The following is a 16,046-nucleotide window of genomic DNA, read 5'->3' as shown; positions in this document are numbered from 1 at the left end:
GAGGAGTGGCTGGTGGGTTTGAACCTCCAGCCTTCTGATTAGCAGTCAAGTGCCTCAGGTACTATGCTACCAGAGTTTCCAAAGCTAAAAGTATACACAATTAAAATTGAAAAATTGGGCCAAAAACCTTTTCCAAAAGTTGTGTCACCTTATTTTCTTGTTGCTGTTGTTAGTTGCTGTCGAGTGGATTCTAGCTTGTATGTGCAGAGCAGAATTGCTCCATATGGTTTTCAAGGCTATGACCTTTCAGAAACAGATTTCTAGGCATCTTCCAAGGTTCCTCTGGTTGGATTTGAACTGCCAACCTTTCAGCTAGTAGTCAAGTGCTTAACTATTTGCACCACCCAGAGGGACTCAAGGTTGTGTCAATGTTTATTATCGTAAGGGTATGAGAGTACATTCATGTAACCCTTTTGCTTAAATACTGTCAATAAATGTATAGTATTCTTAATTATGTGCAAAGACAGGTTTAATTCGTTTTCTAGATGAAGAATATCAACCATCTCTGCTCCTTAGGAGCGAGAATGGCCAGACTTTGTCTCACGTACTTTGGTCATGTTGTTAGAAAGGACCAGTCTCTGGAGAAGGATATAATGCTTGGTAAAGTAGAGGGCCAGTGAGAAAGGGGAAGACATTCAACAAGACGGAATGACACAGTGGCTGCAATGATGGGCTCAAGCATATCAAGAATTGTGAGGATGGCACAGGTCTAGGCAGTGTTTCATTCCGTTGTACACAGACAGGGTCACTATGAGTCTAACAACAATATACTCCACAGTTGCGCTTATCCGATACAGCAGCCACTTGCCACATGTGGTTGAATACTTAAAATGTAACTGATGTGCTATAATTGTAAGAAACTCATCAGATTTTGAAGACTTGGTATGGAAAAAAAAAAGTAAAATATATCACTAATAATTGTTAAAATAATAAATTGTTGAAATAATATATTTGGTATATTGGGTTAAATGAAATATTAAAATTAATTTCATCTGCTTCCTTTTACTTTTTTTAAGGTGATTTCTAGAAAATTTAAATTATATATGTGACTCACATTGTATTTTTATTGGCTGGCACTGCTCTATAGAGCACCTTTACACTTCAATACAATATATTTAATAATTATTAACTGCATGATGAAAGACATACTTTAAAAAGTAATCAGATTAAAAAGACTACTTAGTAATGTACACTTAATGCAATGCATTTTTATCTCGTCTCAGTATTGCTGGATAGATGCATGTTTTAGTATTAAAAAGTCTTCAACAACCCATACAAAGAAAAGATAAATGCAATTTTGTTGCAGAAAAATAGACCAACACAGTAAGACATCTCATTATTAAAGATTAGAGATTTAATTAATTTAGAAGATAAGGTCTGATTAAATCATGATCAAATCCACTTATATATAATTCTGAATAAAATACTGATAATCAATAATTATAATTATATCCAAAAAGTAAAATGTTTATTTTTGTTGTTGTTGTTATAAATTACTTTTTGGCATCCAATTATCAAGTTGACATGCCCAGTCTGATGCTGGTATCATATTAAATATTGTTTCCACAAAGTGATGTTGATCCTTGTGAAAATCTTGTCTTCCCAAAAACTGCTCACAGGTGGGACCTAGTATCAGTGACAATAGCCGGCACACCCTACCTGCTCTCCTTGAGGTCTAATTTAAGGGAGATATTTATAATATTCTCAATTAGCCAGCGTGACTTAGTTGAATCCTTTAGGTCAGGGTGCTAACGTAGCCAAGATGTCATTTTGGTGTCTGCCCAGAGAAAACAATTCAGCAGCCAGGAGTTAGAAACATGAGCTCTATCTAGAATCAGACCACTGAGCTCAAATCCCACCTCACTACTTACTAGCTATGTAATGCTGGTGCGTTACTTATCTTCTGTAAGCACTGCACATGAATTAGCTCATTTAATCTGCCTAACAAATCTATGAGATGTGACTTTTATTAGTACATTCTTTCCACAGATGATGTAACTGAGGCATTGATATAAAATAACGTGTCCAAGGTCTCAAATCCACTAAGTAGAAGAGTCAGATTCCAAACCTAGACAGTTTGGCTTCAAAGCTTCAGTCTTTCTGCCTCTGCACATAAACTGTTCAGCACAATGACCGACAGTGAGAGTTCTAGAAACATCAGCAATCACTATTGCTACTAGTAAAGATTACTCTGATTCTGACCACATCCTTCACAGTATACTACAAGGGCAGCCAAGTGAGTACAAATGACAAAACCAAGAAATACATAAAACACATGGCTTTAAAAAAAAAAAAATTATTTTGCAATAATTTTTAAGAAAACTCACAAAAATAATACAGAGACTTTAAGTATACACCTCAGTCAGTCTCTTAGGCTGTGTTCTATAGAGAAGCAAAACCAGTGAAGCTTATATATACAATGAGAGAGAGAGAGAAATTATCTCAAGGAAATGGCTCCCACATTTACAGAGGGTGCTACAATGTGGGTCTTTGGGTCCAACATCAAGCTGGTCACTTCTCCTGACTCCCGTACCTACAGGGTACCAAGAATCCAAGATCGACAGGCAATACAGCAGACCACTGGTTCAAGTATAAGAACCAGAGATGACGGCAACCCAGATGCAGGACCCAGATTGAGCAAAAAGTTTTCCCAGAGCGTTTCCACATATACTGGAAGCAGGCCACACTCTGAAAGAAAGCCCCTTTCAAATGACTGGCTGCTTATAGCAGATCTCATCATGGAGGTGATTATGTCAGATCTCATCATGAGGGATGGCTACATCGTAACTGCTAAACCACTTAGAATCGTGGCCCAGCCAAGTTGACACCTTAACTTTCACATTCAGCTTGCCTTAACATGAACAAATTACATAACAATACTGCAATCATCAAAACCAGGAAATTAACATTGGTACAATACTACTAACTAAACTATAGACTATATTCAAAGTCACCAATTTTCATTCTAGTGTGCTTTTTCTTTTCCAGAATTCAATCTAGGAACTTACATTGACTGCTGTGTCCTTAGCCCTCTCTAATCTGTGATAGTTCTTCAGTTCTTGTTTTTCAAGACCTTGACACTTTTGATAACAGGTCAGTTATTTTCTAAAATGTTTCACAATTTAGACTTGTCAAATGTCTTCTCATGGTTAGTTTGAGGTTACGCATTTTGGGCAAGAATACCACAAAAATGATGCTATGTCCTACTGAACACACAAGGGTATAGATATGTCTTACTGCTGGTGTTGTTAATCTTGAACACTTGGTTAAGGTAGGGGTCTGCTGGGTTACTCCACTATAAAGTTACTATTTTGTCCTTTGTAACTGATAAATACCATGGAAGAGCTACTTTGAGACTGTGCAAGTAAAGTATTTCTCCCCAAACTTGTCTATTGGTGGATCTTGTCTGCAACAATGGTTACTGGACCCTGGTGGCACAGTGCCTAAGGCATTTGACTGCTAACCAGAAGGCTGATGGTTCAAACCCTCTAGCCACTACTCAGAAGGAAGACTGGGCATCTACTTCCATAGTAAAGCCACCTCGGAAACCCAACGAGTGGTCACTATGAGTTGGATCCAACTCGATGGCAGTGAGTTTTTGGTTTTTTTTTTCCAGTTTTCTCTACATTTAACAACTGAAGTTACACATGACCTTCTACTGTTGCATCAACTATATGTGAAAAAGGCTATTATAAAACAAACCAATTAAGACAGTACAAGTTTATGCAGAAATGCTAAAGGTCTTTCAAGTATGAATGGTTCTTAATCTGGTTTTTGGGCTTCTACAGTAATCCATACCATCTCATTCCTGGAGAAATGTGATCACAGATAAAATCTACCTTCGCTACTTGATTTCTCTGACACATCTAGCACTCCTGACCTCACATTAAACATTCTCCTCCCTTCTGCTGTACAGCACTCTCTCCTGTCCTCCACCTCAATGACCACTCTTTGTCACTGTCCTTTCTTAGTTCCTCTTCCTTTGTGTCCCTCATGTATGTTCACATTCTTCAGGGTTCTATTCTTATCACTGTATAATCCCTGTCATTCTACACATTCCTTGGGAAACAGCAATTGTTTCCAAAACATCAACAAATATCTACATCTTCTTTTAACCCAAAAACCTATCTTTGAACTTGGTTTTCTCAAAGTTGTGTCGAACTCAACACATCCTGAACCTATTTTACTCTCTCCCTCAATAAACAAATGATTTCCTCTTTGCAGCTTCTCTGTGTATCGTATCAATGAATGATACCATAACCCACCCAGTTCCCTCAGAAACCCTGGGAGCCATTCAAGCCTCACTTCCCTTCAGCACCTCACACCAGTACTCCTAAGCACCAATTACTTACCCTCATAAATGTCTCTCAATCTATCATTTTCTATTCATGCCAGCCCTTGCTCTCATAATACTTCTAATCCATTTCTATAAAATCCCTAGAATTATCTAAAATGCAAATGTGATGACAACATTCATCACAAAATCTTTTAGTGATTCATTATCATCTATAGAATGAAGCATAACATTCTTGGCATGGCCAGGGTCTAGCACATGCCTACTCATACAGCCTCATCTCCTGCCACTCGCCATATCCATGTTAGGTCTCTGTCAAAATTAATTACTTATAGTTCTCAACATAGGCCACTTATGCTCTCAAGTCTGTGTTTTTGCAAATGTTCTTTTTGCTCCTGTTAGACTCTTACTAGTTTCTCAAGGCTCAGTGTGGATGTTGCAGCTTATACAAAGTCTTCCTGAGCTATCTGCATTCCCAAGAGTAAGGTAGCCATTTTCTAGGATTCAATCTATGATCCTACATTACACCATGCTGTGATGTCTCCTTAGTCTTTTCTAATCTGTACTGGTAACCCTACTCCAGGGTTATGTCTACCATAGCACTTACCACACAGTATCATAGTCTGTTTATTGTGTGTCATCCCCTCCAGACTAAATGTTTCCTGGGGGCAGACTGGATCTTACCCAGAGTCTAGTATGATTCCTAGAACAGGGAGGACATGCAAACCATTTCTTAATGTTTATTCCTATTTAAATAGAATGTCTGTTTCCTGACTTCCTGCTGCTGACATAAGATTTTAAATGCATCTGAATACATGGGGTTGTGGGCATCTCAATTACTATCAAATGCCACAAGAACAAAAGTATGTAATACGTAATTTTTTAAAAATATACCTCTAATGAATAGCTTAATAAGGCTAGTTTAGTCAATTAATATAAGAAAAGCAGTTGCTATTTAATGAAATTGTTTTATTTTTCCAACATGATAAATAATAACTCTGATTTGTGGTACAACAGGCCCGTTCTCCTAAGTTATTTGCCATGCTAGAAAAGTGCTTACTTCTCTAATACACATCCAGATTTATTAATCTATTTTATGTTTACAGTTACAGCCATTTCTAATTACCTGATGAGCATTTTAATTTTACTACTATCATAATCATCCAAAATCATTTTCTGGGTGACTAATGTCTATAAGCACTATATAGATAATAAGTTTGGAATTATATTACAAGATAAAGTAGCACACTGGGGCCTTGGGACAATGATCACGGGGTACATAGAGCTCAATTGCCGTAACATACTATGCAAAAACATTGTTCTACATCCTATTCTGGTAAGTAGCAACTGGGGTCTTAAAATCTTCCAAGATACAACAGTTAGTCTCTCCTCATCTGAAGCAAAGAATAGTGAAAAAAATCAAAAACACATGGAAACAATTAGCCCAAGGGACTAGTGGACCATGGGAACAGCAGCCTATATGACTCTGAGACCAGAAGAACTAGAGTGGTGCCCGGTTACCACTGCCAACCACTTGGAAAGGGATCAAAATTGGAGATCCTGGATAGAATGGAAGAAAAATGTGGAACAAAGCTCAAAATAGTTTAAAAAAGAAAAGAAAGAGAGAAAAGGCCAGGCTTACTGGTCTGATAGAGACTAGTGAAACCCCCAAGACTGTGGCCCCTGGTCATCCTTCAGGCCTGGAATTGAACTCACTCTGTGGCTTAACTTTCAGCAGAACAGGACACAAGAATTAAACAATTGTTCACCTACAAGGTGGACAATTACCCAGCTGGGCACTCTCCTTAGAACAACTATCTACGAGAGATTGGAAGGGCTGCATTTGTGCAAAGAGAAAGCTCAGAGGGCAGAAATGCATAGGAAAGAAGGACACAGGGAAAAATAACCACAGGGAGGAAGTGGGAAGAGAGCTGTTACATTTGGGGATTGCTATCAATGTCATGAAATAAAATGTGTATGAACTGTTGAATGGAAAATGTATTAATCTGTAAAGTTCCACCCAAATCAAATAAAAAGTTTTTTAAAAAAATAAATTATATAAAATTAAAAAAAAAAAAAGATAAAGTAGCACAGTTCTTGCCCTCAAGGGGCATACAAATATAATTATTTGCCTCCAAAATTCATAAAAATACAATAATGTAGAAATGGCCTTTTTTCCTCTCAATTCTTTTGAAACATCTATATTACAAAAGATATACCAACAGATAAACACACAAGAAACTAACATTTTTTAATGTCTACTATGCCAGATATTTACACATTATCTCATTTAATCCTCAAACCAAATCTCTAACATAGGGATTGTTGTCACCACTAAGTAAATAAGAAAAGAAAGACTCAGAGAATAAAGAATAACCAAAATCATACAGCCAGACAGAGAAGGTATTTGAATCCAAGTTGTCTAAGTTAAAATCCTGGGCTCTTCCCTCTAGAGAACACTGATGGTCTCACAAAGAGGAAATTTTAAAAGAATAGGACCAAGAAAAATGGCTAAACCCAAATATTAAGGAATAAAGCAATCATTCAGCCTAGTCACTTACAAAGCAGTGTTAGCAACATTCTTTTTTAAATCCTTGGGGAGGAGAGCGGGTAGAGAGGAGAAGAGGTATATTAGTGAGCAAGTAAGAGAAAATTAGAGCAGGAAACTGATGAAGTCTTGGAACAATGATAGCAACAATAATGACAGTGATAGTGGCAACAAATATGTAGATGGTGCTTACTGTGTACCTGCCACTGTTCTAATTGTTACACATACTCACTTACTATGCACAGCAACACTATGAGACTAGCACTATCAGCATCTCTACTTTACAGATGAAAAAAACGGCACAGAGAGGTTAAGTATCTTGCCCAAAGTAACAAACAGTCAGTGTCAAAACTGGGATTCCAACTCAGGCATTCTGACTCTCAAGTCCATGCTTTTAACCACTACACTAAAAATGAACCTAGAGACTTGTTCATTTTTAGTGGAGACCTACATGTATGAAAAAGTTAAATTAAAACAACTTAACCTGCGATTGAAGGAGTGGCTTTGAATCAAAAGATAATGAAAAACTACTTTGCACTTATGCAAGTTAAAGGAAACATTTCCTAATGAGTTTTGTTAAATATTAAAATTAGCTGTGAAATCTATTTCTCCATGGTCTTAAACTATGAGATAGATCCAATCTGTCTAAAGGAAATTTAATGACAGACAGGCTCTAAAATAGGGACCTGGGATTAGCTATCTAAGACTGTCCTAACACAGGTTAAGATTTAAGATTTCTTTGGTGTGCATCTGAATTACAAGTAATTTCTTCGACACTGAGGCTTTGTGTGAATGATATTATATAATCTATATATTCTATCTATATCTACATCTATATCTATATCTATCTGTTGTTGTTGTTATGTGCCAAAGAGTCGGCCCTGACTCATAGCAACCCCTCCCTGGGTTTCTGAGGCAGTATCACCACGGAAATAGATTGCCCAACCTTCCTTCTGAGGAGTGGCTGGTGGGTTTGAACTGCCAGCCTTCTGGTTAGCAGTCAAATGCCTTAGGCACTATGCTACCAGAGCGCCCTCTATATCTATATCTGTATCTATACATATACACACACAAGTATCTAAACTTAAATGTATAGAAATGTCAATTCCTGCTCTTTCCTATTCCTTGGCCTTGGTATTCTTATGAGACTCCTTAAAGAGTTCAAAGGGTTGAGAGTTTTCCTACAGCCAGAAATTTCCATATTTTCTTATAAAAAATTGTATTTCTCATTTCATTTAAGTACATTACTAACATTCTCTGCAGTCCTTCATTTACATCTTTTTAGCATTCTATGTACATACATGGCATCATGAAAATGGGCCAATATAAGCCTATTCTAAATAAGACTTTTAAGTAAAATTTTTATATACTTCTATATAAATCATTTTTAAAAAAAGATAATTTCAACTATCTTGTCTTTGTTTTCTTGTTATTTCTCTTTTACGAAAATGTATGTATTATGTCATTCACTCATTCACAACAACGGAACAAAAAGTAATTAATATAAAATTTCCATTTAAGAGTCAGAAAAAATGAGTCTCAAAAAAGATTCAAATATTGTTCTGGTTATTTTTATGATCCTTAAAGGCAGAATCATGAGATGAAATAGAAAAATTACACAATAGCCAAAATGCCAAAAGAAGAAAGACACATATCATATTAATTTTTTCTAAAAGATAACTCACCGAAGTTTTCTTCCTTTGCTGGCTTTCCTATCTACTTTCTTGTGGATTTTGCTTCGTAACTTCTGGATTGCAAGCCATTGCCTAGGAAATTCACAAGCAATGTTATGCATCACCACTAACAGAAAATAGTCATACCTATTGACAAATTGGAATTTTTCTCACTCACAACCCTGCAGAAAGAATCATCAACCTACATCAAGTTCCTGAAGATAGTCTGGGGCCAAAGTGACTAATCAATTGAAGAGGATTTGAGCAATGGTAAAAAACATATGGCAGCTGTGAAATTCTACAGCAAATTTGGTTAACTATGCTCCTTAGCATGTGGAGTTGCTGTGACAAGCACAAATCTACCAGTCTGCAGGAAAACCCATAAAAAGGAGTATGACTGCTTGCATTTTCTTTTAATGTTTTAGCTGTGCAACATAGTCTATTATTAATGTTGCTACTGCTGTTTGGTTTGAATTCTTTAAATCTAATTTTCTCTTTGCTAACAGCCAAGTGCTTTTTCTTGTATTTCCTACTTTTTGCTAATTTTTTATAATTATCCATTACTGATATTAAAGTCATTTTATTTGATTTTCATTTCATCTGTAAATATTTCAGTATTTCCATAAAAGATAAGGATTCCCTCCTCTCAATATAACCTCAATACCATTATGATTTAAAAAAAAAAAAAAGTTAACAGCAATTCTTTACTATCAAATATTCAGACAGTCTTTAAATTTCCTGTATTGTTTCAATTTTACAGTTGGTTTGTTTGAACCAGGATCCAAACAAGATTCACATTTTCTACAGTCATTTTAGATAAGAAATTAATTTTTCAAATAAAGGATACTAGGCTAAGAAAATCTTCATAAATTGCTTAAACAAATGTTTCTTAAAAAAAAAAAAAAAAAAAGGCACCCGCAGCAGCCAGTCATCTTACCTGATTTATATAACGAAAACTCAACATCAGAAAAAAAAACTAGGGAAATCCAATTACTGTAATCTTAATATAATCTTAATTACCATAATCTATTTTATTGTAAAGTCAGATAAATGTACAATATAATCACCACTTAAATGCAATTCGCTCTATCACATTAAATTTATAGCGAACAGCTCTCTATAACATTCCAGAGATGCACAAAATATCAACAACATCCTGCCCTAGAACTCAAATAATGTTTTACTCAAATAAAACTATTTTATCAATACAAATTTTTCATTGCTTTCTCAAAATGCTGTTCTGTCCTGAATCCCATTCTGGCACTTGAAGCTTTTGTTTCCTTTCATGCTTTTGCAAATTATGGCTCATGGCTATTTAAATGTACACTATTCATTAGGTAGCACTCTAAATGCCCTTTTTATTTTCCAACCACAGGATGAAACATCCACACAAGAGCCTTCCTTCACTACTTTACATTCTACCCTGACATCTGGGTAATGCTGCCACGTTCCATTTCTAATTGTGCTGAAGCTTTTACTGAAGAGGTGAAGGTCTAAATTAGGGCAGGCTCTAACAAAGCAGATTCAACTCTAAGCAAGGAACCTGTTATACATAGTGCTACATTCTGACGGCTGAGAGCACATATCTGGGTGACTACTTTTTACTCACTGGTCAACAGAGAGATACGGATACGATCACAACCCAAACCAGAGCGCAAAGAGCATGAGGAAGAGTTTGGAAAACAAACATACGTATGTAGGTATTTTCTAATCTCTTTTCAAATTGCACTCTATGGCAATGGAAGATAAACATTAGGCTTTCCGTCACTCTGTCTTTCTAGCTCTTACTATATTGCTTAACTTTCATGATAAGGCCAATCATTATTTCCTTTGAGGCTGAATTAAGGGGACCCAAAGGGAGAAAATATTGTACATATTATTCATGCAAGCAGCCTATATACAAGTAGTACCCAACTTAAGTGGAAAAGGAAGAAGAATCATTAACAACCTGAGATACACTGATACAACTTTGCTTGCTGAAAATGAGCATGACTTGAGGCACTTACTGATGAAGATTGAGGAACACAGTCTGCAGAATAGATTACATCTCAATATAAAGAAGACAAAAATCCTCACAACTGGACCAATAAGCAGCATCACAATAAATGGAGAAAAGATTGAGGTTGTCAAAGAATTCACATTGCTTCGTTCTACAATTGAGGCCAATGGAAGCAGCAGTCAGGACATTAGATGACGTGTTGCACTGGGTAGGTTGGCTGCGAAGGAACTCTTTCAAGTGCTGAGGAGCAAGGATGTCACCTGACACAGGCCATGATATTTCCAATCGCTCATATGCATGTGAGAGCTGGACAATGAATAAGGAAGACCAAAGAAGAGTTGATGCTTTTGAGTTGTGGTGCTGGTGAAGAATGCTGAAGGTACCATGGGCTGCCAAAAGAACTAACAGATCTGTCCTGGAGGAAGTGCAGTCGAGATGCTCCTTGGAAACGAGGGTGGCCAGACTTCGTCTCACCTACTCTGGTCATGTTGTCAGAGGGGACTATTCCCTGGAGAACGATGTCATGCTTGGTAAGGTGGAGGGTTGACAAAAGAGGGGAAGGCCTTCAACAAGATGGACTGACATGGTGGCTGTGACAATGGGCTCAAGGATAGCAAGGATCGTGGAGCTGGCGTGGGATCGGGTGGTGTTTCGTTCTGCTATGCATGGGGTCGCTATGAGTTGGAAGTGACTCGACGGCACCTAACAACCACCCAACTTAAAGACAAACTGCACTTATACCTGGCTGGTTTTTGGTTTTGTTTGTTTTTTTACATCTTATTGTTGTTGTTATGTGCCATCGAGTCAGACCCGACTCATAGAGACCCGACTCACAGCGACCCTCCATAGGTTTCCAAGGTAGTATCACTATGGAAGTAGATTGCCCAACCTTCCTTCTGAGGAGTTGGCTGGTGAGTTTGAATCGCCAGCCTCCTGGTTAGTAGTCAAGGGCCTTATTGTTAGTGATACTAACACATATAATGTTAAAATGTATCTGTAAGTTTAGAAATAATGTTTTCTAACCCCCTATGAAAAATAAAGGTTAGATTTGTAAAAATACTGATAATAAAAGGCAGTAACAATGAAAACCAAAAAATAAATAAAATAAGTTATTAACCTTATGTCAGAACTGATTTACAATGGAGTCATCAGAACAGAACCCTGTCTTAAATCGGGAACTTCCTGTAGAGGCTGCCTGCATGAATAGAAAGTCATATCTAAATTACCTTCCCATGGCCACCTGATCATTGGGATCCAAGGAGCTGGTCTTCCGTTCTATGAGTTCTCGAAGGAGCTAGAGGAAAAAGGAAAGTGACTGATTTATTTATCATTTTCCAGCACCAAGTGACTTTAAAAGGGCACAGAAGGAATTCTGAATGGCATAGTGACAGCTCTAAGACTACAATCAATAAGGGATAACCCAGTGGCAAAAGCATGACTGAATTCCATTAACCCTTTCATATTTATACATCTTTAAAAAGGTGGCATAGCAATAGCTGAGAACAGAAGTCCATCTGGAAGACTTACTGTACTGCAGTTCATTTCAAATGGATCAATGAGTGTGCAATGTTCCCTTCATTGTTTTTATGATTAGTTTTGTCCACCCCATCGATATCAATGGGGAATCTTTAAAAGGTCAGGTAGGAAGGGCTATGTGGCAAAAAGGAAAAACCATCAGCTTCTCACCAACAGGATAATGGTACATGGTTAACTTTTGACCTGTAACCTCCAGCAGGCAGGAAGGTCCTCCTCAGGCAAAAGCCTTTATTGTATATAATTAAAATTATAGCCTTCATCTTCATGCTTTCTGTACCTAGTACTCTGCCATGGTGATTGTTGTTGTTATATGCTGTCAAGTTGGACCTGACTCATAGCTACCCCTCCCTGGGTTTCCCAGGCAGTATCATATGGAAGTAGATTGTCCCAACCTTCCTTCCAAGGAGTGGCTGTTGGGTTTGAACTGCCAGACTTCTGGTTAGCAGTCAAGTGCCTTAGGCACTATGCTACCAGAGCTCCTCTACCATGCTTAGTATTAAATAATCTGACCATATATGACACCAACACAGTCACAATCACAAAAACTGTAAGAGACAACCAAAAAAAAATTATACACACACACACACACACACACACACACGCACGCACGCATAAATAAACGGAGCTGGTGGCATAGTGCCTAAGGCATGTGACCACTAATCAGAATGCTGGTGGTTCAAACCCACCAGCCACAAGGAAGACTGGGCGATCTACTTCCGTAGAGATACTGCCTCGGAAACCCAAAGGGGGGTCATTATGAGTCAGAACCAACTTGAAGGCAGTGAGTTTGGTTTTTTTGGGGGTATACATATATATTCCATACATATATATCTCACTAATACAAGACAGAGGGCCAGTCTCTGAACCTATACAATTCAACTCCATGGGAATTCTAAATTACTCTCCTACTCCCCTCTTAATCCTGCACGCATGCACTCTAAGTCTACAGTTATACCATTCACACAGACTTAGGAATTCACACTGGATCTTAAAGTCCGAGGTGAAGAGAACTCAAAAACTCTCACTGCTGTCTAGTTGGATCCTACTCATAGCGACCCCTCCTTGGTTTTCGAGGAGGTATCACTATGGAAGCAGACTGCCCAACCTTCCTTTTGAGGAGTGTCTGGTGGAACTGAACCATCAGCCTTCTGGTCAGCAGTGAAATGCCTTAAGCACGACGCCACCAAAGCTCCCCAGGTAGAGAGAAGGCAAATGGATTTAAAAGTTAAACATTAAAGGAGAAGAATTTTAAATTACAATAATAAAACCAGATACTGTCTCACCTGTATCAGTGCTATATGCACAGAAATAGCAACAGGGATTAAAATTCCAAAAATTTTCTGAGAGAAACCTAAAGGAGGACACTAAAAGAAACTGGTTCCTGCTAATCATTTGTCAGTGTTGACTTTTAAGCTTGCTTCTTCACAAAAATAAGTATTCTGTCAATAAAGCATGGTAGCAATTTATATATTTCACCTAAATAGTTGAAGCCTGTGGGGGGATAGAGAAGGAGGAATAAATTCCTGTGAAAGTAGTTCACTTTCTAATTCTTATTTGTTTATGTAAGTAGGCACTGGAAGTAGTAAAATAAATTTGTAAAAACATTCACTTTCGTAAGATGACTCTTTACTGCAAAAGGGAAAAGGATATCTCAATTGCAATTAAAAAACCTCCCGCGATGGTTTTTCACTTGCTTATTTTGGACGTTATTACCACAGCAATTACATTTAAAAATGCGTAGACCAGAGGCCACTGGATTATTATCACTAGAAAACAGCAAGCCATTTCTCTAGCTTGTTTATCTGATTGATTCTCAACATCTTTCTGGCAGTCAATCTATCAGTTTATCTCTCCTACTTCATCACAGTCACTTCTGGCAGCTAAATACAAGATCCAAATCCAGTGTTACACAGACATACGACACAGTAAACCTATGTAACACTGCTACTCTGCACACAGCTGCCCTTAAGGCTAAGCAAAAATGGGCTTCTGGTTCCTAGTCAATACTCCATTGAAAGCAAGGTTGAGGGGAGGGATGGCTAATTTTTTAAAAAAGAATAAGATAGAGAAAGAAAAGAATAAAACTGAAGGTAAATAATGGAGTGACTGCATTTCATTGCCCTTACATTGTTTCGGACACATTAGAGATTACAACTGTTCCTGGTTTCATAATCGTTTCTGATCCCTTGAGACTGGGTCAGTCACATGGCTACCGGGGAGCAAGTACTCATGGAAGGCTGCCTCCGCACAACAGGAGCGATCGTTTGGAAGAGAGTCCATATGCCCTGCTCGAAGCCTGGGAAGTGCAGCCACACAATTGCAGTGGCTCTATTACACTTGCAGTGGTCTTTGCAATTCAAACATCAAGCTGGTGCAGCGTTTACTTTCAGGCACTCTGTGTATTTCACGTATTGGCACTGTATTTTTCACTATACATGTGCTCTGCATATCTAATTTTAGTTATTTATGATTACAAAGATTGTTTTATTGATCTATCTACCCACCTATTCTATTCAGTCCAATGTTCAGAAGATCCTGTTGTGCGTGTTCAAGGTAGAAATGAGAAAGTAACAAAAAAGTAAACTATTCCCATGGCTCTCACTACTTCCTACAGCTAGCACTATCACTGGGCTTACATTTAATTAGGAACACAGCTTTCAAAAAAAGATGCTAAAAAATGAGCCTTTAGGGATACTGGCTGGAAAATTTAATTCTGCCTCTGAGTTCAATTTTTATATATGCTTAACTTTAAGAACAAAGTTTTCCACGAAAATTCAAGTTTCTGTTACAGTTATTAGAATGTTTTATTTTGACAATGATGACACAATAATCTTCTATGTGACCTGGAAAATGAAGAGGTCTACGCCACATGTTTGTTCTACTCTGTTATCAACAACTCTGTTATAATTCCTCCAAATATTTCTCAACTCAGAAAGGTCTGACAGCTTCTCCAGGTCTAGAGAAACATCACTGATGTGGTCAGGTCCCAGGGCAGCCCACACAAACCTACTTAACCTATACCATGCATGAGAAACAGCACTGACAGGACTACTCAGCACCTGATCAGCAAGTGTAATACTTTGCCTAGAAAAAAACGCATTCCAGAGTCAGTTAGAAATAGCAGATTGAACACATTAGTTTATCTTGTCTCCCTCTCCTCAACTCCTCTAAAGACAGTAGAATAAAATAAATATATTAATCCATAAGAAAGAAAAAAGAAAAGGAAAACTAGTGAGAGTAAACTTTCATAAATTTTTCAAAGGCAGTAGGGAGATAGAGGAATAAAGGAGAAAAAGGAGGGGATGAATGTGAGAGTGGAAACAATGTGGCCCAGAGACACCTTGTGAGAATTGGTACTTGGAGCAGAGTTACCATCAGAGAGGGGAGAAGGCAGGACTACTGGGCCTTCCCTTATCCCACATAGCCAAGTGACTTACCACCTCTACCACTTCCCCTCGCAGGGAGAAAAGTAATTTTATTCTCTGGAAAAACTGAACCACAGAAGCTCCAGACTCAGGGATATCAAGCACAGAAGGTAGTGGGGATGAAGTACAAGGAAAAGGCTCTATGCTAATCTTTGGGACCTTCTGCCCCCTTCCCCATCCTATATATGCTAGCATCCAGATATTTAATTTCCTAGGCAGGTGAGCAAAGGAATGATTTCTGGAGAAAGGAGGCAGCCTTTCTCCTCAGAAACAAGATTTCTAGGTTCTGATATTTGGGAATGCTCCAACCAAGAGTTAGTTCACAGTACAGTTATACTTCAAAGAAGTCCATGAGTCAAAAAACTCTGCCCAGGCTCAGAGATTTCAAATGACTCTTTAATGTCTCTTAAATATCTGTTATCCTTCATAAGAGACCTACATAAATGGAAAAACATTCCATGCTCGTGGATAGGAAGACTAAACATTGTGAAAATGTCAGTTCTACCCAAAGCAATCTATACATTCAATGCAATCCCAATCCAGATCCCATCAACATTCTTTAGGGATATGG

General features: G+C 37.8%; 1 protein-coding gene across 1 annotated transcript in view; it reads right to left on the bottom strand.

Annotated features, from left to right (window-relative positions):
- Window positions 1-16,046, bottom strand: part of AATF (apoptosis antagonizing transcription factor) — a 176,765-nt gene that overhangs the window by 28,200 nt on the left and 132,519 nt on the right. Inside the window, exons 9-10 of the mRNA XM_007947889.2 lie at window positions 11,741-11,808; window positions 8,528-8,608 (exon numbers count right to left, since the gene is read on the bottom strand). Of these exons, the coding sequence (XP_007946080.1) occupies window positions 8,528-8,608; window positions 11,741-11,808 (149 nt within the window). The remainder of the gene's footprint in view (window positions 1-8,527; window positions 8,609-11,740; window positions 11,809-16,046) is intronic.

This window comes from Orycteropus afer, unplaced genomic scaffold (assembly GCF_000298275.1).
Source record: "Orycteropus afer afer isolate SDZICR_OR568_19922 unplaced genomic scaffold, OryAfe1.0 scaffold00196, whole genome shotgun sequence".
Classification (NCBI taxonomy): domain Eukaryota; kingdom Metazoa; phylum Chordata; class Mammalia; order Tubulidentata; family Orycteropodidae; genus Orycteropus; species Orycteropus afer.
The sequence above is the reverse complement of the archived record's forward strand: the minus strand, read 5'-3'. Positions and strand labels throughout refer to the sequence as shown.